General features: G+C 44.4%; 2 protein-coding genes across 2 annotated transcripts in view; one reads left to right on the forward strand and one right to left on the reverse strand.

Moving 5' to 3' along the window:
* The window catches only part of SYPL2 (synaptophysin like 2), a 38168-nt gene extending 29091 nt beyond the window's left edge, over nt 1-9077 (reverse strand). Inside the window, exons 1-3 of the mRNA XM_077295253.1 lie at nt 9028-9077; nt 4586-5294; nt 4428-4496 (exon numbers count right to left, since the gene is read on the reverse strand). Coding sequence (XP_077151368.1) covers nt 4428-4496; nt 4586-4651 — 135 coding nt within the window. The 5' untranslated portion in view covers nt 4652-5294; nt 9028-9077. The remainder of the gene's footprint in view (nt 1-4427; nt 4497-4585; nt 5295-9027) is intronic.
* PSMA5 (proteasome 20S subunit alpha 5) lies at nt 9071-25580 on the forward strand. The gene is made up of 9 exons (XM_077295254.1): nt 9071-9253; nt 11806-11872; nt 13570-13696; nt 14560-14627; nt 14708-14815; nt 14912-14970; nt 15481-15583; nt 24937-25023; nt 25365-25580. The coding sequence occupies exons 1-9, from the start codon at nt 9225-9227 to the stop codon at nt 25440-25442; spliced, it is 726 nt and encodes a 241-aa protein (XP_077151369.1). The 5' UTR covers nt 9071-9224; the 3' UTR covers nt 25443-25580.
* The last annotated feature ends 445 nt before the right edge of the window (nt 25581-26025 follow it).

Here is a 26025-nt window from a genome sequence, read left to right on the forward strand (position 1 = left end):
ACAGCAGCAATTGCCGCGGTTTAAAAAAAAAAAAAAAACAACAAACAATAATAAGCATAATTAGTATCACCACATATGCAAAATTCCTATCAGTTACAAAATAACATTATTTAAATCATACGTTTAGGCCATGTTCACACTTTGCGGTTTTTACCGCGGAACCGCCGCGATTTTGATCCTGCGGGTTCGCAGCAGTTTCCATAGCGTTTCCATTTACATGTAAACCCTATGGAAACCGCAAACCGCTATGCACATGCTGCGGGAAAAACCGCGCAGAAACGCAGCGGTTTAAAACCCGCAGCATGTCACTTCTTTGTGCAGAATCGCTGCGATTCTGCACCCATAGGAATGCATTGAACCGCTTACTTCCCGCATGGGGCTGTGCCCACGTTGCGGGAAGTAAGCGGATAATGTGCGGGTGGTACCCGGGGTGGAGGAGAAGAGACTCTCCTCCAGGCCCTGGGAACCATATTTGGGGTAAAAAAAAGAATAAAAATAAAAAAATCATGTTATACTCACCTCTCAGCGCTGCACGCGGCCGGCCGGTCAGAGTTGCTGTGCGAACAGGACCTGCGGTGACGTCGCGGTCACATGACCATGATGACGCCCGGGTCACATGACCGTGACGTCACGAAGGTCCTTCTCGGCACAGCATCTTTGGAACCGGAGCGCCGCGTGCAGCGCCGAGGAGATCCGGACATTAGAGGGTGAGTATAACCGATTTTTATTATTTTTAACATTACTATTGATGCTGCATATTGCTGCATATGCAGCATCAATAGTATAGGAGTAATCCCGCAGCGGAAACCGCGGAACAAACCGCGATAAATCTGCAGGGATAACCGCAGCGGTTTTGCCCTGCAGATTTATCAATTCCGCTGCGGGAGAACCCGCAGAGGGATGCCGCAAAGTGTGAACATGGCCTAAATGTGAAAAACAAGCAAAAAAAATCAAAACTTCAGATTTACAGTTTTACAGTCACTGTATTTCCCTTACAAAAAGTAATCACTATGTCATAGGTACCCCAAAATTGTATCAATAAAAAGTACAGCCTGGCACACAAAAAACAAGCTCTATTAATGGAAAAATAATCTCAGCAGATGTGGACACATACAAACATTTTTTTGTTTACATATTTCAGAATTTTTTTACACTACTAAAATAGAAAATACTACACAAATTTGGTATCATCGTAGTCGTATTGACATAGAGAATCGTATTGTCAGATCATTTTTACTATATAAGAAACGCTGTGCAAACAAAACCTTAAAAACCATGGCATAACTGCAGTTGTTTCACAATTTCACACCACTTGGAATTTTTGTGCCGTTTTTCAGCACCTGATATGGTAAAAATTAATGATTTCACTGAAAATTACAATTCCTCTTATGGCTATAACAATGGAAATGAAAAAGTCATGGCTCTTTGGAAGGATAGGAAAAAAACAAAAGTGCAAAAATGATTTAAAAAAATTGTCTGGTCTCAAAGGGTTCAAAAGCATGTACTGTAAATGGTTAGGGGTCATTCTGGAAAGTGACCTAATATGGGTGGTTTTTGACCACATGGTATTAACAAGGGAGTGTGCTATATATCTAAAACTGTTCTAAAGATAATTTCTGAGAGTAGCCATCAAGCATTGTACGGACCGGAGCGTTCAGCTACATAGAAATACATGCAGCCGCACACTCCGGTCCCGAGCGCCGGCGGCAGTGCCGGGTATTGAGGCCCGAGCTTCTCGCATTGCAGTTGGAAGTGTGACACCGGCCTTAGGATGACTTTCACCATCAAGATTTTTTAAGCCTCGTTGTGAAAAAAATATGCTTTTTGCATTAAAAAGTCTCTAGGAACCTTTACTTGCCAATTAATAGAAGTTTGTAGCTGAGTGAGTGACGTAATCCATTATAATACAGTATATTTTGGCCTAGTCTGCCAAGCTTACATCATGCCAATCATCCTGGCGCGAGGGTAAATCCAAGAAATATAGCTCATATATAACAACCAATCATTCCCATGATTTTTTCATTTACAAAGCAGAACAATATATAAAGATGCCTCTTTCATAGATAACCACAAAAAAACAGGTAAATCCCACTACCGTGCATGTTGTGGAGATGACATAACCTTAATATTACCCTTGTGTTACTCTATTTCCAGTGTCCAACCGTGTAGCTGCCAGTAGACAATTAGCTGTTTAAGTCATGTGATGACCTCCATTTATCTGTGTATTAGTATTAATATGTTTGAATGAACAGTAAATGCGATGATAGTGCGATGAATGCCCTTCTACTCCAGCGACCAATCACCGGTGACATGTGTTGTGCCAAACTGAAAACGCAGCCACACACTGTAATATTGGATGAAATGATTTTCTAAGGTGTTGCGTTGCGACCTGGGACATTCTACATGTGTGACACAGAGTTGCAAATATTTCCAAATGTCTTGGATTTTCTATCGCTAGTCACAAGTCACACTTGCTATAAACTTCAATGCTAGTCGTACGCGACATGCGACTTCCTGCACAATCAAAGTTCTAATGTAGTCGTGTGACAGCAAGTTCTTTTCAAAGAATTGATGTCTCGTGACACATGTCCTATCCTAGCCCTATCCTAAAAGGGGTGTCTGCTTTCTGCTCAAATGCTATAGATTTACATAATAGCCTATGAACCACTCATGGCAAGTAGAACCTACATACTCCCAATGGGTTCGGCATGTTCATACCTCTCAAGATGACCGTGGTCACATGATTTACCCATGTCTCACGTGACTTTGTCATCTACTGCGCAGAGGATAAAAGTGTTCAGTGTGGGCACGCACACAAAAGATTCTGTATCTACGCCAGAATTGTGAACTATCAACAGACGAAGCCAAGGAGGTAGCCACGTGGGTAGATCATGTGGTTGGCGTCATTGTTTAGACATGGTACTTGCGGCTTCTGTACTGCATGTGCCACAGTAAGCAATAAGCCGCTTTAGCCATTCCTATGCCAGTACAAATAGACATTTCAAAACGTTTAGCAAAAAGTGGACAACTGTTTCTTTTTCATCTTTTACATTTATGGGATATCCACAGGATATGACAAAAATGTTTGATAGATGTGGTTCCCAGCTCAGAAATTTTCACAACTTCCATACAGATGAATCGAGAGAGCTGCTCATGCGCAGCCACCTCCCCAATGACCTTTGCGCACAACCAGTCCTGGTTCCCAGCACAGATGAGGGCATCATCGAGCATATTTAAAAGGCTACTGGGATCATTATCCACTACATAGTATAATTTCCTTGTCGGAGTTACTAGATGTGAAAGACATGTGTACTACACAGAACATACGGTTGAAATCTGAACACTCCGTGGCACAAGTTAAGTGCAGAGTGATGCCAAGCATGTGGAGTATGGAGATGGTGGAAAGGTTACTGGCTGGAGAGATTCCTTAACGGCAGTGAAATGTGAGAGCAGCTATTTGTGATTGGCATACGGATCCATCCAAGTTGGGGGCTGGGAGTCGAAATATACACTATTGTGTACAAGAAATGCTAATAGGGAAATAAAATAATAGTGAGTGACTTGTATGGGGTGATGCCCATGATTTGGGATGCCATTACAAGAACATTGCAATCCTTAAGCAAACATCCCTTATAGTGATGGATATCTCCGCATACAGGCAGGACACTTGTCACCATTTGAGTGCAGAAACAGCTGAGACTGTGACAGGATGCTGAAGGTACAATATCTTTTTATGCCATCGTTATACCCCACAATTTATCTGTAAGAAAAACAAACCTGAAGCTAAGCTATCTCATGGAAAGAGGAAAGAAACTGCTGATGTACCTGACTGTAAAGGTTACCAGGAGCTCTGTACAAAAGAGGATTTTAATGGCATCGTCATTTGAACAGATGGTTTTCCTTGCTATATATACACATATATTTTGTTTAATGCAATTTTCCACCAGCAATGTGTGCACCAACGTATGGGAACAGGTTAGGGTTACTATAACTTTCCACCAGCAATGAGTGCACCAACATATAGGAACAGGTTAGGGTTAATATACGGTAACTTTCCACCAGCAATGTGTGCACCAACGTATGGGAACAGGTTAGGGTTAATATAACTTTCCACCAGCAATGTGTGCACCAACATATAGGAACAGGTTAGGGTTAATATAACTTTCCACCAGCAATGTGTGCACCAATGTATGGGAACAGGATAGGGGAAATATAACTTTCAACCAGCAATGTGTGCACCAATGTATGGGAACAGGATAGGGTTAGTATAACTTTCAACCAGCAATGTGTGCACCAATGTATGGGAACAGGATAGGGTTAGTATAACTTTCAACCAGCAATGTGTGCACCAACGTATCTGAACAGGTGAGGGAACTATTCTTAAATTGATGGAGATTGTGCACATCTTAGGTTGTAGCTCGTCTTACCCATTCCAGCAATTTGATGAATCCAAGTGGCTCTTCCAGTCGCTTCCATCGCAAAGCTGGCAGCGGATTCTAGTGAATCAGGGGTGAGATGTGATTATCTAGATCATTCACATTGAGTAAAGACTATATCATTCATATTGTCCGTGCTCTTGAGCTACCTTGAAGACAAAGCCCGTGTGGCCCCCTTCTCTATCCATCGTTGAGGATGACACTGGTGTAGACATATTCCAAAATCACAGTTTTCCAAACCAGATGAAGGAAATCCAAGTATCCAAATAAAAGAGCTTCCGGTTCCCAGATAGTGATCGTGTGGCCGATCCCCAGACTCAGTATAACTGGGTACTTAGCTGGTACTTTTCGTCCTGAATTTGTGTAACCCTGTCTATAAATCCTTTTTTTGCATTTCCACTTTGTAATTCTTCTTTCACTTTTGTGTTGTGTAGATTACCTTGTGCTATACGCAGATCGGATCTTTCCACTAACACGTATTTTTATATATAAATATCTGATAAGAGTGTGCACCCCTTATAGATCTAACTGTCTATCACCAATCCTAGCAGGTTTTCTCTAAAAAATTGTATGTAGCTATATGTTAACAATTCCCTGTCCCTGGCTCAGTGCCCTTGCCAATCTAACCTTCTGCCCCCTCCCTACCCACTCTCTAACACTCACCTACTTGCTCCCTCTCTCTGCGCACTGACAAAAAAATCCTAGTTTAGTGTGGAGCTGTGAGAATGCAAAGGACACTTGATCCCTATGCACACCCCATCCCAAAACAGGACATAAGCAGTCATCGGTCCAGCTGGTAGGAGGTGACACACAGGGCTTCTTTACTTGGAACAGGGGGCACAGGCCGGTGGCATGATCCTAAGGTTTAAGTAGCAAAGAAAATACAGTAAATTAATATACAATTACTAACTCTATAATAGAAGAGGGAATGATCTGTCACAGTATTGTGAAGTATGATCAGCAGATGTACAGTACCACACAATAACAGTGCCGGGTGCGCCAGAATCATAACTTGGAGTGACTCTACAGGTCAAGATGAAGATAAAATAGGACACGTAAAAAAAAAGATTCTCAAAGAAAATGTGTAAATATCTTGGTTTGCTTGTTTTTAAATAAAAAGAAATGTTCCTTTTTCGGGACAAAAAATATACAAGTCATCATCATCTGGAAGACACTGAAGTCTAGAAAGAAGAGAAATCCTGGCATCGCTTTAAAAAATATGGCACATGGGCCCCGATTCATTAGAACTGGTGTCTTGTATGCCAGTCTCAATGAAATCAGGGCTGGAGTAAAATGGCACCAAACTAAGAAGTGTGCATGGTGCTTGCATCCTTTCCATCTGGAAGCTGTCATCACGAAGGCTTTTGTACACAGTATTAATTATATTTTAGTAAACGTGCACAATACTTTTTCCCTGTGTCATTTCTCGCTATTAAACATACCATAATTTACGGACATCTACAGTGGGTACGGAAAGTATTCAGACCCCCTTTAACTTTGTCACTCTTTGTTTCATTGCAGCCATTTAGTAAATTCAAAAAAGTTCATTTTTTTCACATTAATGTACACTCTGCACCCCATCTTGACTGAAATAAACAGAAATGTAGACATTTTTGCAAATTTAATAAAAAAAGAAAAACTGAAATATCACATGGTCATAAGTATTCAGACCCTTTGCTCAGACACTCATAATTAAGTCACATGCTGTCCGTTTCCTTGTTAGGCTATGTCTCCACGTTCAGGATGGCCGGCGGTATCGCCGCAGCGGTGAAGCCGCTCGGCGCTAAGCCCGCCCCCTTTCTGGGACGCGATCATGCCGGATGTGTTAACTCTTCACATCCGGGATGATCGCTCTGTCCCATAGGGCCCTGCGATATGCCTTGCGGGGACGCTGCGTCCCCGCAAGGTGTACGGACATGCTGCGATCTGAAAAGACGCGCAGCATGTCCGGAGTCGCAGGGCCGCCGCGTGCGGGTTTCCACGCATAGTGGAGACGGGATTTCATAAAATCCCCTCCACTATGCTGGAACATCTGGACGCTGCTTTTTTGACCCTGCAGCTCTGCGCAGCGTCAAAAAAGCAGCGTTTCCTGACCGTGGAAACATACCCTTGTACTCCTTGAGATGGTTCTACTCCTTCACTGGAGTCCAGCTGTGTTTATATATACTGATAGGACTTGATTTGGAAAGGACACACCTGTCTATATAAGACCTCACAGCGCATGTCAGACCAAATGAGAATCATTTATTATATTAACATTATTATGTTAACATATTATATTAATATATTAACATTTATTGATGCTGCTTTTTTTGCTGGAAACAAGCTGAGAATGGCAGTTAATATCAGCATTAGTCGGCTCTTAGTGTCAGGGCTCAGTCACAGCCGCTGCTCTCTATGCACAGTTCGATGACTGAAACTGCACTGATGCCGATACAGGTGCTGGGCTGGTCCAGAGAGCTATTAACCTACAGATTAACCCCATATCTGCAGGTTAATAGCGTTTTTTTTCACACGAAAGTTTCCCTTTCCCTTTAAAGGTGACTCTATCGGCACCACTGCAGCACGCAGTGACTGTCGGCACCATTACAGTATGCGGTGATTCTGTCGGCATGGTTACAGCACCCAGTGACTCTGTCGGCACCATTAGGCTATGTGCACACGTATTTGTGAGGGCTGCGGATTTTTCCGCAGCGGATTTGATAAATCCGCAGGGCAAAAACACTGCATTTTTCCTGCGGATTTACCGCGGTTTTTGTGTGGATTCCACTGCGGTTTTCTATTATGGAGCAGGTGTAAAACCGCTGCGGAATCCGCACGAAGAATTCACATGCTGCGGAATGTAAACCGCTGCGTTTCCGCGCGTTTTTTTTCCGCAGCATGGGCACAGCGTTTTTGGTTTTTCATAAGTTTACATTGTACTGTAAACTCATGGGAAACTGCTGCGGACCCGCAGCAATTTCCGCAATGTGTGCACATAGCCTTACAGCACGCGGTGATTCTGTCGGCACCGTTATAGCACGCGGTGACTCTGTCGGCACCGTTACAGCACGCGGTGATTCTGTCGGCACCGTTACAGCATGCGGTGACTCTGTCGGCACCGTTACAGCACACGGTGACTCTGTCGGCACCGTTACAGCATGCGGTGATTCTGTCGGCACCGTTACAGCACGCGGTGAGCCTGTCGGCACCGTTACAGCACGCGGTGAGCCTGTCGGCACCGTTACAGCACACGGTGACTCTATCGGCACCGTTACAGCACGCGGTGACTCTATCGGCACCGTTACAGCATGCGGTGACTCTATCGGCACCGTTACAGCATGCGGTGATTCTGTCGGCACCGTTACAGCACGCGGTGACTCTGTCGGCACAGTTACAGCACACGGTGCTTCTGTCGGCACCGTTACAGCACGCGGTGACTCTGTCGGCACCGTTACAGCACGCGGTGACTCTGTCGGCACCGTTACAGCACGCGGTGACTCTGTCGGCACCGTTACAGCATGCGGTGAGCCTGTCGGCACCGTTACAGCACGCGGTGACTCTGTCGGCACCGTTACAGCATGCGGTGACTCTGTCGGCACCGTTACAGCATGCGGTGAGCCTGTCGGCACTGTTACAGCACGCGGTGACTCTGTCGGCACCGTTACAGCATGCGGTGAGCCTGTCGGCACCGTTACAGCATGTGGCGACTCTGTCGGCACCGTTACAGCATGCGGTGAGCCTGTCGGCACCGTTACAGCACGCGGTGACTCTGTCGGCACCGTTACAGCATGCGGTGAGCCTGTCGGCACCGTTACAGCACGCGGTGACTCTGTCGGCACCGTTACAGCACGCGGTGACTCTGTCGGCACCGTTACAGCATGTGGCGACTCTGTCGGCACCGTTACAGCACGCGGTGACTCTGTCGGCAGTTACAGCACGCGGTGACTCTGTCGGCAGTTACAGCACGCGGTGACTCTGTCGGCAGTTACAGCACGCGGTGACTCTGTCGGCACCGTTACAGCACGCAGTGACTCTGTCGGCACCGTTACAGCACGCGGTGACTCTGTCGGCACCGTTACAGCACGCGGTGACTCTGTCGGCACCGTTACAGCATGCGGTGACCGTCGGCACCATCACAGCTAATGGCCAAGTCGGAGCATACGCCGAATCCCATTTTCTGGGCTGGGGGTGTTGAGGCTGTAAGCCCCGATGGGACCACAGAACGTGGGACACAGCGCAGTGTGACTGGGCCCTTAGAAGACGCCCCGCTGTCTTTTTGAGTGTTTGGGCTTAGGTCTTTCATTCTTGAGTGGAGTTACCGCTCTGTAAACGATAAAAAAAAACCACTTAAAAAGTTGCCTAATAAAAGAATAATGCCAACGTTTCTGGGGCGTCTTTCCAGCCTAGAAAAAGACGTGTGAACATAACCTAATGTCCCGACCCTGGGTTTCATGTCTCTGTCAGTTTGCTTTCCCTATTACTGCCAGACCGGCTAAAACCACCGACACAGCAGAAGCCGCACCCCACAGCGTGACACTACCGAATGGCACTGCACTCACGGCTCACGCACAACACATCAGTGTGCGACAACCTCTAGCGGTGCGCTTACAATAATCGTTGGTCTACAAACTACACTTCCCGTCATGCCTTGTACCCACTCCCGGACGTGCTGAGCCACGTGGTGCAGCTTTTGGCCAATCAGAGGTTGCGGCGGTGTGACGTGAGCTGTGTGTGCCGGCAGTAGTAGGCCCCAGTGAGTTAGCAGCTGCGGTGCCTCCTGAGCTGTGCGCGGTCTCCGGTATCACCATGTTCCTCACACGGTCCGAGTATGACAGGTGAGTGTGATACCTGGCAGAGGAGGAGGATGCGGCGGGGGAGACATCACGTGATGCTGGACATCAGCTTCCAGAACCACGTTAGAAAATGAAAGAAGTTAACCATGTGTGTCCTGGGCTCTTCTATTCCTTGTAGTGAGGGGGTCTCCATTATCATGGGTGGGATATGTGTAGGTGCCGGGATCTGTCACCACTGCTGATCATGTACATGCCGCCATAGTGGATCTGCCTCTTTATAGGTATGGCCCCCTTGTGCTGGACACATTCATGAGGGCAGGTGGCCGGGTGTCTGGTTATGGGTTACTCCCACTGATGGGTATTGTCACATAGCGCTTATAAGCTGTTCTTTAGATATAAACGCTTATTTACAGCTTGTTGCCTTGGAGATCGACCACTGCTGCTAGACGTGCCCAGTGCTTACAGTAGCTTTTCTCTTGCTCTTATAAGTGCTGTTTTACCGTTGGGAGGGATCTCTCCTAATTAGGTTACCTCCTAATCCTGGCAAGCTTCAGCGCAGTGGTGGTCGGTCTCCTAGGTAACAAGCTGTAAACAAAAGATCCATACAATGCAGAGATTCTAGCGGCGATGTCTAGTTGACTGTCAATTCACGGACCACTGTGGACAATCACTCATGTGACTAGGTTGTACCCACAGACCGTGTACTATTGCCTCGAGCTTTCCCAACGTACCCGCCTTATAGACTTATTTTCACCCTCCCGATCTTTGTCCCCCACTTCACTGTGTGTTAAAGCTTTGCTGGCGATGTGTCACATGACTGTAACAGCCAATCTCGGCCTTCTGAGGTCATGTGACATGTTCGCACACGGAGCAGTATAATGTCTAAATGGGCTCATTAGGAATTTATATGGATTCCCTGGGAAAAGAAGTAATACATTCTTTATTTGGCAACAGATTCTTGTTTTGTGTAGGGGTCAATAACCTGTCCGCTGCCCTGACGCATCTCGCCATGTATATTCCTGAACATATGAACAGCAAGTCGTTTTGACGTAGAAATGTACGCCCTCATTCTTTTGAGGGTTTTTTCGGTGGGTTTCGGAGTGGAGCTGCCTTAAAAAGACAGTGTGCACACACACTAATACTGTATGTCCTGTCAGGCTGACTAGCAACAAACCAATTTTCAGTCATGACAGGATGGCGGCCATTTTAGTTCCCCCAAACAACCCCCTTAATATACAGTTTACAGACTTCAGGCACGGACACCCACAAAATGTACTTAAAGGAGATAAAGTATAAGCGTATGTTCACACTACAAACCAAAATCCAAATCTGTGACAGAACCGTGACAGGAAAAACACCGCTGTATGAAACACAATGCAGTTGTGTAATTGGAGCTGAGAGTTCAGTTCACAGATAAAGTGTATTTCCCAGAAAGAGCCATCGTCCTTATATAATGTACTGGTGTTGGTGGCGCTCAGTCGCCGTCATCCTTATATAATGTACTGGTGTTGGTGGCGCTCAGTCGCCCTCATCCTTATATAATGTACTGGTGTTGGTGGCGCTCAGTCGCCCTCATCCTTATATAATGTACTGGTGTTGGTGGCGCTCAGTCGCCCTCATCCTTATGTAATGTACTGGTGTTGGTGGCGCTCAGTCGCCCTCATCCTTATATAATGTACTGGTGTTGGTGGCGCTCAGTCGCCCTCATCCTTATATAATGTACTGGTGTTGGTGGCGCTCAGTCGCCCTCATCCTTATATAATGTACTGGTGTTGGTGGTGCTCAGTCGCCGTCATCCTTATATAATGTACTGGTGTTGGTGGCGCTCAGTCGCCCTCATCCTTATATAATGTACTGGTGTTATTGGCTCTCAGTCGCCGTCATCCTTATATAATGTACTGGTGTTGGTGGCGCTCAGTCGCCCTCATCCTTATATAATGTACTGGTGTTATTGGCTCTCAGTCGCCGTCATCCTTATATAATGTACTGGTGTTGGTGGCGCTCAGTCGCCCTCATCCTTATATAATGTACTGGTGTTGGTGGCGCTCAGTCGCCCTCATCCTTATATAATGTACTGGTGTTATTGGCTCTCAGTCGCCCTCATCCTTATATAATGTACTAGTGTTGGTGGCGCTCAGTCGCCCTCATCCTTATATAATGTACTGGTGTTGGTGGCGCTCAGTCGCCCTCATCCTTATATAATGTACTGGTGTTATTGGCGCTCAGTCGCCGTCATCCTTATATAATGTACTGGTGTTGGTGGCGCTCAGTCGCCGTCATCCTTATATAATCCTTCATCCTTATATAATGTACTGGTGTTGGTGGCGCTCAGTCGCCGTCATCCTTATATAATGTACTGGTGTTGGTGGCGCTCAGTCGCCCTCATCCTTATATAATGTACTGGTGTTGGTGGCGCTCAGTCGCCCTCATCCTTATATAATGTACTGGTGTTGGTGGCGCTCAGTCGCCGTCATCCTTATATAATGTACTGGTGTTGGTGGCGCGCAGTCGCCCTCATCCTTATATAATGTACTGGTGTTTGCGGCATTATAACACTGTATAACATGCAATCTTTGTCTCCTCTCTCTCATTAGGGGGGTGAATACTTTCTCACCAGAAGGTCGACTTTTCCAAGTAGAATATGCAATTGAAGCAATAAAGGTAATTATTGGTTTTTTTATGCAGTATCTTGTGTGCGTTACCGAACAGAAAGTGAAAGGAAATCTGCAAGTCATCCTCGGAGGGAGACCTTCCTGGGTGTCTCTGAATGTCTCTGATCTGGCTTAGTCAGTTGCCACCTTTGCTTTATTGGGTATATTTATTAGCACTACAGCTTGGAAGTATAAAGGGTCATTTTTGCTTCTTGCAATTTTATGTATTTCACTTTGCAGTAAAGTTTTTTGCGAGCCCCACTCTTTGATGTTCTCGATTTGATATATAACCTGACTAGCCCTACAACATCCCAGAATATAATGCCTACAAACAAATGAACCTTATAAAAAAACAGGATAAATATAAAGATATAATTAGTTAGTTTTTCTTGTAAAATTGAGACATTAAATCCACACAATATATTAGTTATTTATAGTGATGGTGGCTAATAAATGTTGTCATGCCTGTGGCTCAGTTCCTATGTCTTTAGTACTACTGCACCATTGATGTGCAAATAAATAAATAGCTACCTTTGTTGCCCCTGACAAAGCACATTGTGCGAAACCAGCATGGTGAAAACATCAGGGCATCCCAGTCTTGTTCTGACTGTTTGGTGGACTGCTTTGGTATCTTCCCTGGCTCATTCTCCATGTGATAGAAGTTTATGGCTTTCGACGTATATGGTTGTTCTTGCTCAATATTTCTGTACTGCTTTGTTTCCTGCAATCCTCCCTGTAGAATGTTTTCTTGTCTTTTATAATTACACTATATTTGGTGCAATATTCATGTATTTTTCCATACAGTAAGTGTTTTGTTGATGTAGTTGGTTTTGGAAAAATACCAAGCTGCACCATAATTCCAACTTATTTTACTCCCGCCTCCCTTGTTATAATAATCTTTATTTTTATATAGTGCTACCATATTCCGCAGTTCTTTACAGTTTGCACACATTATCATCGCTGTCCCCGATGGGCTCACAATTTAAATTCCCTAGTAGTATGTCTTTGGAATGTGGGAGGAAACCCACGCAAACACGGAGAGAAAATACAAACTCCTTGCAGATATTGTCCTTGTTGGGATTTGAACCCAGGACTCCAGCGCTGCAAGGCTAACCACTGAGGCTACTTTCACACTAGCGTTAACTGCATTACGTCGCAAATGCGTCGTTTTGCCGAAAAAGTGCTTGCAGGATGCGTTTTTTTCTGCATTGACTAACATTAGCGACGCATTTGCGACGCAATGACACACGTCGCAACCGTCGTGCGACGGTTGCGCCGTGCTGTGGCGGACCGTCGGGACCAAAAAACGCTACATGTAACGTTTTTTGCTCCCGACGGTCCGCTTTTTCCGACCGCGCATGCGCGGCCGGAACTCCGCCCCCACCTCACAATGGGGCAGCGGATGCGCTGGAAAAATGCATCCGCTGCCCCCGTTGTGCGGCGGAGACAACGCTAGCATCGGGGACCTTGGCCCGACGCACTGCGACAGGCCGAGCCCGACGCTAGTGTGAAAGAAGCCTGAGCCACCGTGCCGCCCATTATGGGTCATCCTTGTTTGGCATGATGATTTGCATATGACACATGGCCCTTGACAACCAGTTTCTTGGCTGAAACTTGGCTTTACTACAACTATGTGATTGAATAAATGGACTACCTTGTGGGTTGTTGTGACTCTGTGGCCACTGTATTGTGCTCTGTATTCCGCAGCTTGGCTCCACGGCCATCGGTATCCAGACATCGGAGGGAGTATGTCTTGCTGTTGAGAAGAGAATCACCTCTCCATTGATGGAGCCAAACAGCATTGAGAAGATAGTAGAAATAGATGCTCATATAGGTAACGTATATCAGCTACTACCTATGTTTAATTAATTGCTGACCAACCATGTTGTACCTTGGTGCTCCCCAGAAACTGCCCATCGGGCTTGCTGTATGTACTGTACCTTCCGTACTGTTTGCAGTGGCTGATACTGCTGCAGGTCATAACATTTTTAGAATGTGATACAAAAGTCATAACCATATCATAGTTTGATAAAGCAAATTAATTGCGAAATGTCTTCCCCTCTTCTGTATTTGCAAGAAGTGTGCAATGTACAAGTGTTTTGGGACCTTAAGTATAGCAGATAAGTTATATATAGGATTAAAGGGAATCTTTAATCAGGTGTTTACCACCTAATCTGGGAACAGCATTATGTAGGGGCAGAGACCGTGAATCCAGCAATGAGTTACTGGGCTGCTTGTTGTTGATCTGTTTTATCAACAGGAGATTATCACTAGAGGACTAGTAAACCTGCTACCAAATAACCCAACCATGACTGGCAGCTTTCTGCCTATGCACAGAGTACACAAATAGCTGCCAATCAGTGGTGTGGACAGGGTTATACAGCGCTCAGCAATCAGAACTACTAGACCTGCAGCAGAGAGAATAGTGGTTTAATCAAAACTGAAGTAAGCTGCTCAGTAAGTGATACGTCGCAGGAATCGAGGTCTCTGCTCCTACATTATGCTGCTCTTAGATGGGTTCACATAACCCTAGTGACAGATTCCATTTAATAATGTCCGCTGCATGTGTAATGTAAAGAACGACACCAGTGTGAACTTGGCCCCCAACAGTGTGTGCTCTGTTATGAATATTTCTATTATTTTCCAATCCTTTCTTTCTAACCTCTGCTCCACTATAATGATTTCTTTCCGATCCAGGCTGCGCCATGAGTGGGTTGATTGCAGATGCGAAGACTTTAATTGATAAAGCTAGAGTTGAAACCCAGGTATGATCCTATCCCAGTCCAGTTTTCACTGCCGGCCTCTCTGGATACACTTGTATTCATCGTTCTGTCTCTTCTTCTAGAATCACTGGTTCACATATAATGAGACGATGACTGTAGAGAGCGTCACGCAGGCTGTTTCTAACCTGGCGTTGCAGTTTGGGGAAGAAGATGCTGACCCTGGAGCAATGGCAAGTGCTACTCCCAAGGACGTAGATCTTCCCAGCATTCTGATATTTCTGTGTAAATTTTCCTTTCATTCTTTTTTTTTTTTAATTATATTTTAGAGTCGACCATTTGGAGTTGCTTTACTGTTTGGTGGAGCAGATGAGAAAGGACCGCAGCTGTAAGTCTGCCTATACTATAGTTTATCACTGTATATAAAATTCTAGATCTGTTTGATTAAAAATCATTATTCAAATTTAACCTCCGCCGGACTCAACTTTTTTTAGTCTATTTAGTTATATGGGGCTTTTTTTTTTTTCTGTAAGGCGTGTTGTATATTTCAGGGGCGTTATTTTGGGGCTCATAAATAATTTTTTTTTATACTTTTTATCATATTTTGAGAAGTTTTAGAAAGGACCTGTCGCCAGGTCAAAATTGGTCTCTTCATCCCCTTATAAAAACCAGAAAAATGATCCAGTTCATGGAGGTGGGATCATACATCGTGGTGTGTTTAGGGAATAGAGTAGTTTCTCAAGTGAAAATCTTCACGATACGAAGCGCAAGTGCGAGGCTATTCTTTATGCATAGCGATAATGTACTTTGGTCTGTCATCTACATGATTGTGGAATCTCTTACAGCTCCATAGCATTGCAGAGTTTTTGTGTGACCTGTCCCCCCTCATGTTCTGCAGCTTTCACATGGATCCCTCTGGGACTTTTGTGCAGTGTGATGCCCGTGCCATCGGCTCGGCTTCTGAGGGGGCACAGAGCTCTTTGCAGGAGGTCTATCATAAGGTGAGTCTGAAGCTTGGGAACTTTCCTGCATTACATGAAGGCACATAAAACTGTACAATTTACATAAACAGGGGCATTTAGCATTCCAATACCCAAAACACTCTTATGTGCTCGTTGATTATATAATATATGCCTTAAATCATTCTAGAAAAATATTAAGACGTGAGAGTCCTCAGTGGTTGATACCTTTTAATGGCTAACTGAAAAGATGGTAATAAATTGTAATTACAATTTGTTACCATCTTTTTAGTTAGCCATTAAAAGCTATCAACCATTGAGGACTTGCAATTCTTAACATTTTTCTATCTACTGGCTAAAACTGTACAAAGATATATATCTTTCCTGTATTAAATCACTCTGGAAATCTAAAAAAAAAATTGGAGACAAGGAATAGGGATGATATAGCCAGTCTTTAATCAGTGTGCATAGCTGCAGGTAGGAGGTCCAGTTTCATACATTGAAAGCTTAAATAGACACGCAATAGATGTCAAACATTAAAATGTTTTTTTTACATTATTTTTAACACTTTCACGACCTTTGACATATAGATACATCAGATGTAGTGTCCCTCCCTTTGATGTGGACTCTGGCGCTGAACCCTCATTTTTTCCTGGCACATGACGGCTGATTTGATCAGTTATGATGTGCCTCTTAACAGCCGTGGGTGGAATCATGATCCACACGTGGCGGCAGGGCCGGACTGGGACTAAAATTCAGCCCTGGCATTTGAAGTTACACAGGCCCACTTGTCACATGGTGACTGTATAATATCTTTGTACACTTGTAGGCAGGGCCGGTTTTAGGCAAAGTGGGGCCCTAGGCAAAGTTTAAAATGGGTCCCCAAATGCTAACATATTGCACATCACACAGAAGCCTTTCTGTTGTATTTACGTGCGCTGAGTTCAGGCCGCTAAACGAGTTTGATCGACAATACTGAAGTTGTTCAACGCTTGTTTCCCGGCCTCTTTCCACCAGCTGAGGAATAATGATGAGACAGAACGATCACTAATAGATCACCATACAGTATCATGTTTTCAGCAGCACATCTACAGTTTACACTGGCAATGTGCTGCTGACAACAAGGCTTTTTGTTCCAGCAAAAGCAATCCGAATATGCAGCATTTTACTTGTTTAGTAAAATACACCCCATAGTCCTCCATATATTATAATGTGCTCCACAGTCCTCCATATAGTATAATACACTCCCTATAGTCCTCCATATATTAAAATACACTGCTCAGTCCTCCACATAGTATAATACACTCCTCATAGTCCTCCATATAGCATAATACAATCCTCATAGTCCTCCATATAGCATAATACAATCCTCATAGTGCTCCATATAGTATAATGCACCGCCACAGTCATCCATGTAGTACAATTCACTTCCCATAGTATAATGCACCCCATAGTTCTTCATATAGTATAACGTTGGGGGCACTGCTAGACCTAATATTAACCAACAGGCCAGACCGCATATCAAATATAAGGGTTGGGGGTCACTTGGGGAATAGTGATCATAAAATAATAAGTTTTCATGTAACCTTTAATAAGATGGGTAGTAGGGGAGTGACAAGGACACTAAACTTCAGGAGGGCAAATTTCCAACGGATGAGAGAGGATCTTGGTGCAATTAACTGGGACGATATCCTGAGACACAAAAATACACAAAGTAAATGGGAGACGTTTATTAGCATCTTGGATAGGACCTGTGCACAGTATATACCGTATGGGAATAAACATACTAGAAATAGGAGGAAACCAATATGGCTAAATAGAGCTGTTAGGGGCGCGATAAGGAACAAAAAGAAAGCATTTAGAGAATTAAAGGAAGAAGGTAGTGAGGAGGCATTAAATAAATACAGAAAATTAAATAAATTCTGTAAAAAGCAAATCAAGGCAGCAAAGATTGAGACAGAGAGACTCATTGCCAGAGAGAGTAAAAATAATCCCAAAATATTCTTTAACTATATAAATAGTAAGAAACTAAAAAATGACAGTGTTGGCCCCCTTAAAAATAGTCTGGGTGAAATGGTGGATGAGGATGAGGAAAAAGCCAATCTGCTAAATGACTTTTTTTCATCAGTATTTACAAAAGAAAATCCCATGGCAGCCAATATGACTAGTGATAAAAATTCCCCATTAAATGTCACCTGCTTAACCCAGCAGGAAGTACAGCGGCGTCTAAAAATCACTAAAATTGACAAATCTCCAGGCCCGGATGGGATACACCCCCGAGTACTGCAGGAACTAAGTACAGTCATTGATAGACCATTATTTTTAATCTTTAAAGAGTCCATAATAACAGGGTCTGTACCACAGGACTGGCGTATAGCAAATGTGGTGCCAATATTCAAAAAAGGGGCAAAAACTGAACTCGGTAATTATAGGCCAGTAAGTTTAACCTCTACTGTGGGTAAAATCCTGGAGGGCATTCTAAGGGATGCTATACTGGAGTATCTGAAGAGGAATAACCTCATGACCCAGTATCAGCACGGGTTTACTAGGGACCGCTCATGTCAGACTAATTTGATCAGCTTCTATGAAGAGGTAAGTTCCGGACTGGACCAAGGGAACCCAGTGGACGTAGTGTATATGGACTTTTCCAAAGCTTTTGATACGGTGCCACACAAAAGGTTGTTACATAAAATGAGAGTAATGGGGATAGGGGAAAATATGTGTAAGTGGGTTGAGAGCTGGCTCAGGGATAGGAAACAAAGGGTGGTTATTAATGGAGCACACTCGGACTGGGTCGCGGTTAGCAGTGGGGTACCACAGGGGTCAGTATTGGGCCCTCTTCTTTTTAACATATTTATTAATGACCTTGTAGGGGGCATTCAGAGTAGAATTTCAATATTTGCAGATGACACTAAACTCTGTAGGGTAATCAATACAGGGGAGGACAATTTTATATTACAGGATGATTTATGTAAACTAGAAGCTTGGGCTGATAAATGGCAAATGAGCTTTAATGGGGATAAATGTAAGGTCATGCACTTGGGTAGAAGTCATAAGATGTATAACTATGTGCTTAATTCTAAAACTCTGGGCAAAACCATCAATGAAAAAGACCTGGGTGTATGGGTGGATGACAGACTCATATTCAGTGGCCAGTGTCAGGCAGCTGCTACAAAGGCAAATAAAATAATGGGATGTATTAAAAGAGGCATAGATGCTCATGAGGAGAACATAATTTTACCTCTATACAAGTCACTAGTTCGACCACACTTAGAATACTGTGCACAGTTCTGGTCTCCGGTGTATAAGAAAGACATAGCTGAACTAGAGCGGGTGCAGAGAAGAGCGACCAAGGTTATTAGAGGACTGGGGGGTCTGCAATACCAAGATAGGTTATTACACTTGGGGCTATTTAGTTTGGAAAAACGAAGACTAAGGGGTGATCTTATTTTAATGTATAAATATATGAGGGGACAGTACAAAGACCTTTCTGATGATCTTTTTAATCATAGACCTGAGACAGGGACAAGGGGGCATCCTCTACGTCTGGAGGAAAGAAGGTTTAAGCATAATAACAGACGCGGATTCTTTACTGTAAGAGCAGTGAGACTATGGAACTCTCTGCCGTATGATGTTGTAATGAGTGATTCATTAATTAAATTTAAGAGGGGACTGGATACCTTGCTGGAAAAGTATAATATTACAGGGTATATACACTAGATTCCTTGATAAGGCGTTGATCCAGGGAACTAGTCTGATTGCCGTATGTGGAGTCGGGAAGGAATTTTTTTCCCCATGGTGGAGTTACTCTTTGCCACATGGGTTTTTTTGGCCTTCCTCTGGATCAACATGTTAGGGCATGTTAGGTTAGGCTATGGGTTGAACTAGATGGACTTAAAGTCTTCCTTCAACCTCAATAACTATGTAACTATGTATTCCCCATAGTCCTCGATACAGTATAATGCAGCCCACATATAGTATAATGCAGCCACCCCAGAGTATAATGCAGCCACCCCAGAGTATAATGCAGCCACCCCAGAGTATAATGCAGCCACCCCAGAGTATAATGCAGCCACCCCACAGAGTATAATGCAGCCACCCCAGAGTATGTAACCCCATAGAATATAATACAGCCCACCTCCCCATAATATATAATGTAGCCCCCCATAGAATATAATGCAGCCCCCCATAGTATATAACGCAGCCTCCCCCATAGAATATAATATACCCCCACAATAGTATATAACACAGCCACATAGTACATAACATGGCCTCCCCCATAGAATATAATATACTCCCCATAGTATATAGCAAAGCCCGCATATTATATAGCACAAACCGCATAGTATACAGCACAGCCTGCATACTATAGCACAGCTCGCGTAGTAGATAACACAGCCCACACAGCAGTATTCAGCACAGACCACACAGTAGTATACAGCACAGACCACATAGTAGTATACAGCACAGCCCACGTAGAAGTATACAGCACAGTCCACACAGTAGTATACAGCACAGCCCACAGAGTAATATATACAGCACAGCCCACAAAGTAATATATACAGCACAGCCCACAAAGTAATATATACAGCACAGCCCACAGAGAACTATATACAGCACAGCCCACAGAGAACTATATAAAGCACAGCCCAGAGTACTATATACAGCACAGCCCAGAGTACTATATAAAGCACAGCCCAGAGAGTACTATATACAGCACAGCCCAGAGAGTACTATATACAGCACAGCCCAGAGAGTACTATATACAGCACAGCCCACAGAGTACTATATACAGCACAGCCCACAGAGTACTATACACAGCACAGCCCACAGAGTACTATATACAGCACAGCCCACAGAGTACTATATACAGCACAGCCCACAGAGTACTATATACAGCACAGCCCACAGAGTACTATATACAGCACAGCCCACAGAGAACTATATACAGCACACAGTAGTATACAGCACAGAGCACAGCCCACAGAGAACTATATACAGCCCACAGTAGTATACAGCACAGAGCACAGCCCACAGAGAACTATATACAGCACAGAGCACAGCCCACAGAGAACTATATACAGCCCACAGTAGCATACAGCACAGAGCACAGCCCACAGATAACTATATACAGCCCACAGTAGTATACAGCACAGAGCACAGCCCACAGAGAACTATATACAGCACAGCCCACAGAGAACTATATACAGCCCACAGTAGCATACAGCACAGAGCACAGCCCACAGATAACTATATACAGCCCACAGTAGTATACAGCACAGAGCACAGCCCACAGAGAGCTATATACAGCCCACAGTAGTATACAGCACAGAGCACAGCCCACAGAGAACTATATACAGCCCACAGCAGTATACAGCACAGAGCACAGCCCACAGAGAACTATATACAGCCCACAGCAGTATACAGCACAGAGCACAGCCCACAGAGAACTATATATAGCACAGAGCACACAGTAGTATACAGCACAGAGCACAGCCCACAGAGAGCTATATACAGCCCACAGCAGTATACAGCACAGAGCACAGCCCACAGAGAACTATATACAGCCCACAGCAGTATACAGCACAGAGCACAGCCCACAGAGAACTATATATAGCACAGAGCACACAGTAGTATACAGCACAGAGCACAGCCCACAGAGAGCTATATACAGCCCACAGCAGTATACAGCACAGAGCACAGCCCACAGAGAACTATATACAGCCCACAGTAGTATACAGCACAGAGCACAGCCCACAGAGAGCTATATACAGCCCACAGTAGTATACAGCACAGAGCACAGCCCACAGAGAACTATATACAGCCCACAGCAGTATACAGCACAGAGCACAGCCCACAGAGAACTATATACAGCCCACAGTAGTATACAGCACAGAGCACAGCCCACAGAGAACTATATACAGCCCACAGCAGTATACAGCACAGAGCACAGCCCACAGAGAACTATATACAGCCCACAGCAGTATACAGCACAGAGCACAGCCCACAGAGAACTATATACAGCCCACATCTCTTCTCTTCCTCCCCTCACCTCCTCCGAGAATGGCCCCACAGTCCAGAAAAAAAAAAAAACTCTCCTCACCTCTCCTCGTGCCCAGCGTTGCTTCCTGGTTCCTGCTCCTGTCTCAGCAGCTGCAGTCTGCCCGGGACACAGCAGGTGTGCGATGATATGACATCATCGCGCACCCGCAGTGTCAGAGGCAGAGCGGGGAATGATGGGAGAGGAGCGTCTGTAGACGCTCTCTCCTCCATCATTGCATTCAACTGTACCGGCGTCTATACGCCGGTATAGTTGAATGCGACGGCGGGGGCGGCGGATTGAGCGGCCCACCACTGGCACCGGCCCTTCTGGCATTTGCCAGAAGTGCCCTATGGCCAGTCCGGCCCTGCGTGGCGGTTAACTTGTTAAATGCCGCTGTCAATCACTGACAGCGGCATTTAACTGGAGTGCTCCAGAAGTGCATTATAAGATCCGCCTATCAGCGCCCCCTGTCACATGATCGCAGGGCGCCAATGGGTTGGCATGACAACCGGGGGTCTGATACTATGTATAGCACAAGTGAGCTGATGATTGCAAATTCAAGTCTAAGGAGACCAATGAAATTAAGTAAAAAAAATTTTAAAAAAAGTTTTAAAATATAAAAGTTCAAATCATGCCCCATTCAAAATAAAACATTAGGAAAATACCTATTGGTATCTCTTCTCTCAGAAATGTCCGATCTACCAAAATATAAAAAAACAATTCGATTCGTAAATCGCATAACTAAAAAAAAATGAAAACGCCAGAATTACGTTTTTTTTTTATCTCCACAACATTGCAATACCGGGCAGTCAAAACATTGTATCTACTCCAGAATGGGTATCAATAAAAACATCAGCTCTGTGCGCAAAAATTAAGCCCTCACCCAGCCCGAGATCCCAGAAAATGGAGACGCTATGGGTCTCAAGAAATGGTGTATTTTTCTTTTCAGTTTTTTTTTAAAGATTTTTCATGGTTGAACCTCTTTAACGCAAATGGATTTCTATGTATGTACTGGTATGTAGTGATCGTGTGGCCTCTTTTGTATAGTCCTAATAAAAGTTATACTTTATATGGCCTTTTTTCTATGGTTTTTCTTCGAATGTAAACTGCTGGTATAGAAACTAGCCTCAGTCCTAGTAGATGCAGCGGGAGCGGAGCTGTATATTCCAAGTCCTGTGATGGCGCCATCTCTGGACGCACATGTACATCCTGATATGATAAATTAATTCACACCAGCACATACATAGAAATCCATTTGCGTTAAAGAGGTTCAACTATGAAAAATCTTCAAAAACCCAAGTAGCTTTAAACCAATATTTGACAAGAATTTTTTAACAATACACCCAATTAGTTATAGTGTTTAAATTTTTTTTCCATGTGTGATAAAATTGGACTGAGTATTCCGATCAGACTCTGACTAGAATGTGTTACAAGTGTCAAGTGATTTTCTCATACATGGAGAAATTTAAAAAAAAAAAAATAATAATAATAATTCTCAAGTCTTCATTCTGACAGTCAGTGAAATCGGACTGCACTCTGATGTCAAAGGGTTGCGGTCTGATTTATTTATTTTTACATGGACTTATTGAATCGGACATGTCTGTGATATTTTTCGCTGACCACTCTGTCTGAGGTTAATATTGGACATGTTAATAGCTTCATAGACTATCGGAGGCACAAGTGCCATCTGTAGAATAGCCCTACTATGCAAAAAATGGATGTGTGAATGAGGCCTTAGTCATAGGAGGAGCCCTCCCTCTGTTAGCCCATCAGCACCCCGCAATCTGGGAGTCTTATGTCTTTAGTTGCAGCCCCTGTAATATGGCTATATCTGCAAAAAATGAATAAAGTGTGACTCCTGGATCGCACAATAAATAGACTGGGGAAAGAAAGTTTTGTCATTGGGGTCAAAATAGGCGCTGTGTTTAAAAGGTTTGGACACGTTATGTAATTTCTAACAGATGTGTTGTGAACATGACTGTCTGACCCTTAATAATATACACCTTTGCACCCAGCAGCTGGTGGTGGAGGAGCCTGGGGCCGGATCGGCCCATCAGCCCCCTGCTACAGAGCAACGCCTCACATGGAAAGCTGGTTTTCATTTGGAGGCTGATGGACTAATCACATGGTCCTCCATCGGCAGCCATCTTTAACCCTGGAGAGCTGTGCAGTCTGTGAAGAAAGCTTCTGTAACCAGAAGTACCTTTCATGTTAGGTGCCAGAAAGTCATGTCCTCAGCACAGCAGCTGCCATGGAGGTGAAGTGTAGCCGTCACTTCACATTTTATTGTATATGATAAACATTAAATAACTGCCAACCGGTGGTGGTGGTCCTAAACCAATCAGTGGTGGTCTGCGATCTGAGCCCCCCTTTGATAACTCAAAATGCTGCTTGTGTATGTAGTGCGTACACATGGCAGTATATGGCCTTCTAATACGCCTATGCATCTGAGCTGTGTACAGACCCCTGCCGTTTGTATTAAGCCTGTACACCACTGTGGGCGCTACCTAGGAGAGCTGCACACTTCACACTAGTGTTTTCAGCGAGTTGTGGTGGTTTTATGATCCGAACCCCACTAATTTCACTAATTTGCAGCTATTTACAGTTCCTGTTGTAAAAGGACAATGCCGACATGCGTGTATAGGGAGAGACATGTCACTCTAGGGCAGCGGGTGGGAAGAAGCCACCGGGCACCCGCCAGTCTGACTAGTCTCTTGTGTGTTTTGGTCCCCGAAGTATGTCTTCCTCTGGAACTCTGCAGTGTTTCAGAGTTATACGATCGAGCAGCATGTGTCAGCTTCACTTTTTAATTATATTTTCTAATATACTATTTCAGCTCATTACTAGTGATGAGCTCAAGTGCTCGTTACTTCAGTGTGCCTAGGGTGCTCGGGAGTATCGCGGGTGCTCGGGTGACATGTTCGTGACCCCACGGCCGCATGTTTCTCGGCTGTTATACTGCCACACAACATACGAGGGTTACCTGTGTCAGGCAATCCTTGCATATTTTGTGACATTCTAACAGCCGCGAAACATGCGAGTGCGGGGTCTCAAACATGTCACCCGAGCACCCGCGATACTCTGGACATACCCGACACCCTAGGCACACTCGAGCAGGAAGCACTTGCGCTCCTCACTGCTCATCACCACGGCTTGTTGTAGGTGACCGTGCTTTGCGTTCAGATAATGTCAGTCTGACTCTGGTACGCAGCTTTCGGTGTATCTCAGCTCCATCTTACTGTAGGTTAGATGTGACCAGCACAGCTGTGGCAGTAACATATGAAGGATTGTATAAATTACCGTTACTAGATGCCTAATATGTGAGATCTTAAATATATATTTTATTTTAAAGTCAATGACACTAAAAGAAGCCATTAAATCATCACTCACAATCCTAAAGCAAGTGATGGAAGAGAAACTGAATGCCACAAACATTGAGGTAGGTTATTCTTCACTGTGGAATAAAATGTATCCGTGCACTACTTTCTGCTTTCTGACTTGTGGGCGACAGCTTCTATGTTTTACCCCTCCACCTTCAGGAAGTGGACCCACATTGCTTTACTGATGTAAAAGGTTCAGCTCTAATTTCTCACCACTCAGGGTGAGGAGGGGGCGCTGCGATGAGCTATTCTGGGTGCGGGTGGCTATATTTGGGGGATTGCAATGGCAGATTCTTTGTTGACATCAATCACACTCACAGCAGCTGCTCCGTCCATCTCCTGCTGGTCTTTACCTCCCACCGCTGTCATTCTTCACCTTTCTTCTTCCTCCCCTTTGCAGCTTGCCACAGTAGAGCCTGGGAAGAAATTTCACATGTACTGCAAGGAGGAACTGGAAGAGGTTATCAAGGACATCTAAGCAGCAAAATCACAGAGCTGATTGGTCCACAGCTGCCCGGTCCTTAGTTGATTTTCCTTGTTTTTTTTATATATAATTATCTGTATAGAGATGCAGGTTCCAGATGTCTCAAATAAACCTTTTTCTTATACTTGAAAACTGCCATGTTTTTTCCATGTGCGATAACCCGACTTATCACTAATCATTTCAATTATTGTAGAGCTGCTAAAAACCAAAACCTGCTTTCATTTACCACTAATGCCTCCTGTTAGTTTTCATGTGTTTTACTGATATTGGTTAATAGCCACTCGCTGAAAAGGACATAACATCGAAAAGCATCACAGAATAAAGGCAGCTGTATTTACCAACAGCAGATCACAATACTAAAGCACTACAAAGTGCAGCAAGCCCAATGATAGAGGAGGAGGCAGCACAGATACTGATGATACAACCAATCATGGAGGGATGGTAGTATAATAAATGCACACGGCTAAGGCTTGAGTAGGGCACCAGTCACACTGATGTTGTAGTGCACAGTGTCTGGCTTTAATTACCATAGATTAGGCAGGCTGCCCAGCACTATATTAATGCACCCCACAAGGAC

The sequence above is a fragment of the Ranitomeya variabilis genome, chromosome 3 (assembly GCF_051348905.1).
Source record: "Ranitomeya variabilis isolate aRanVar5 chromosome 3, aRanVar5.hap1, whole genome shotgun sequence".
In the NCBI taxonomy this organism is placed as follows: domain Eukaryota; kingdom Metazoa; phylum Chordata; class Amphibia; order Anura; family Dendrobatidae; genus Ranitomeya; species Ranitomeya variabilis.

Bases quoted from the DNA above. Each gene is read 5' to 3' on its own strand.
- PSMA5 (XM_077295254.1), top strand. From the start codon at position 9,225: ATGTTCCTCACACGGTCCGAGTATGACAG. The intron at 14,816-14,911 runs GCAAGTGCTACT...ATTATATTTTAG, and splicing joins ATGCTGACCCTGGAGCAATG to AGTCGACCATTTGGAGTTGC. The intron at 15,584-24,936 runs GTGAGTCTGAAG...TTTATTTTAAAG, and splicing joins TGCAGGAGGTCTATCATAAG to TCAATGACACTAAAAGAAGC.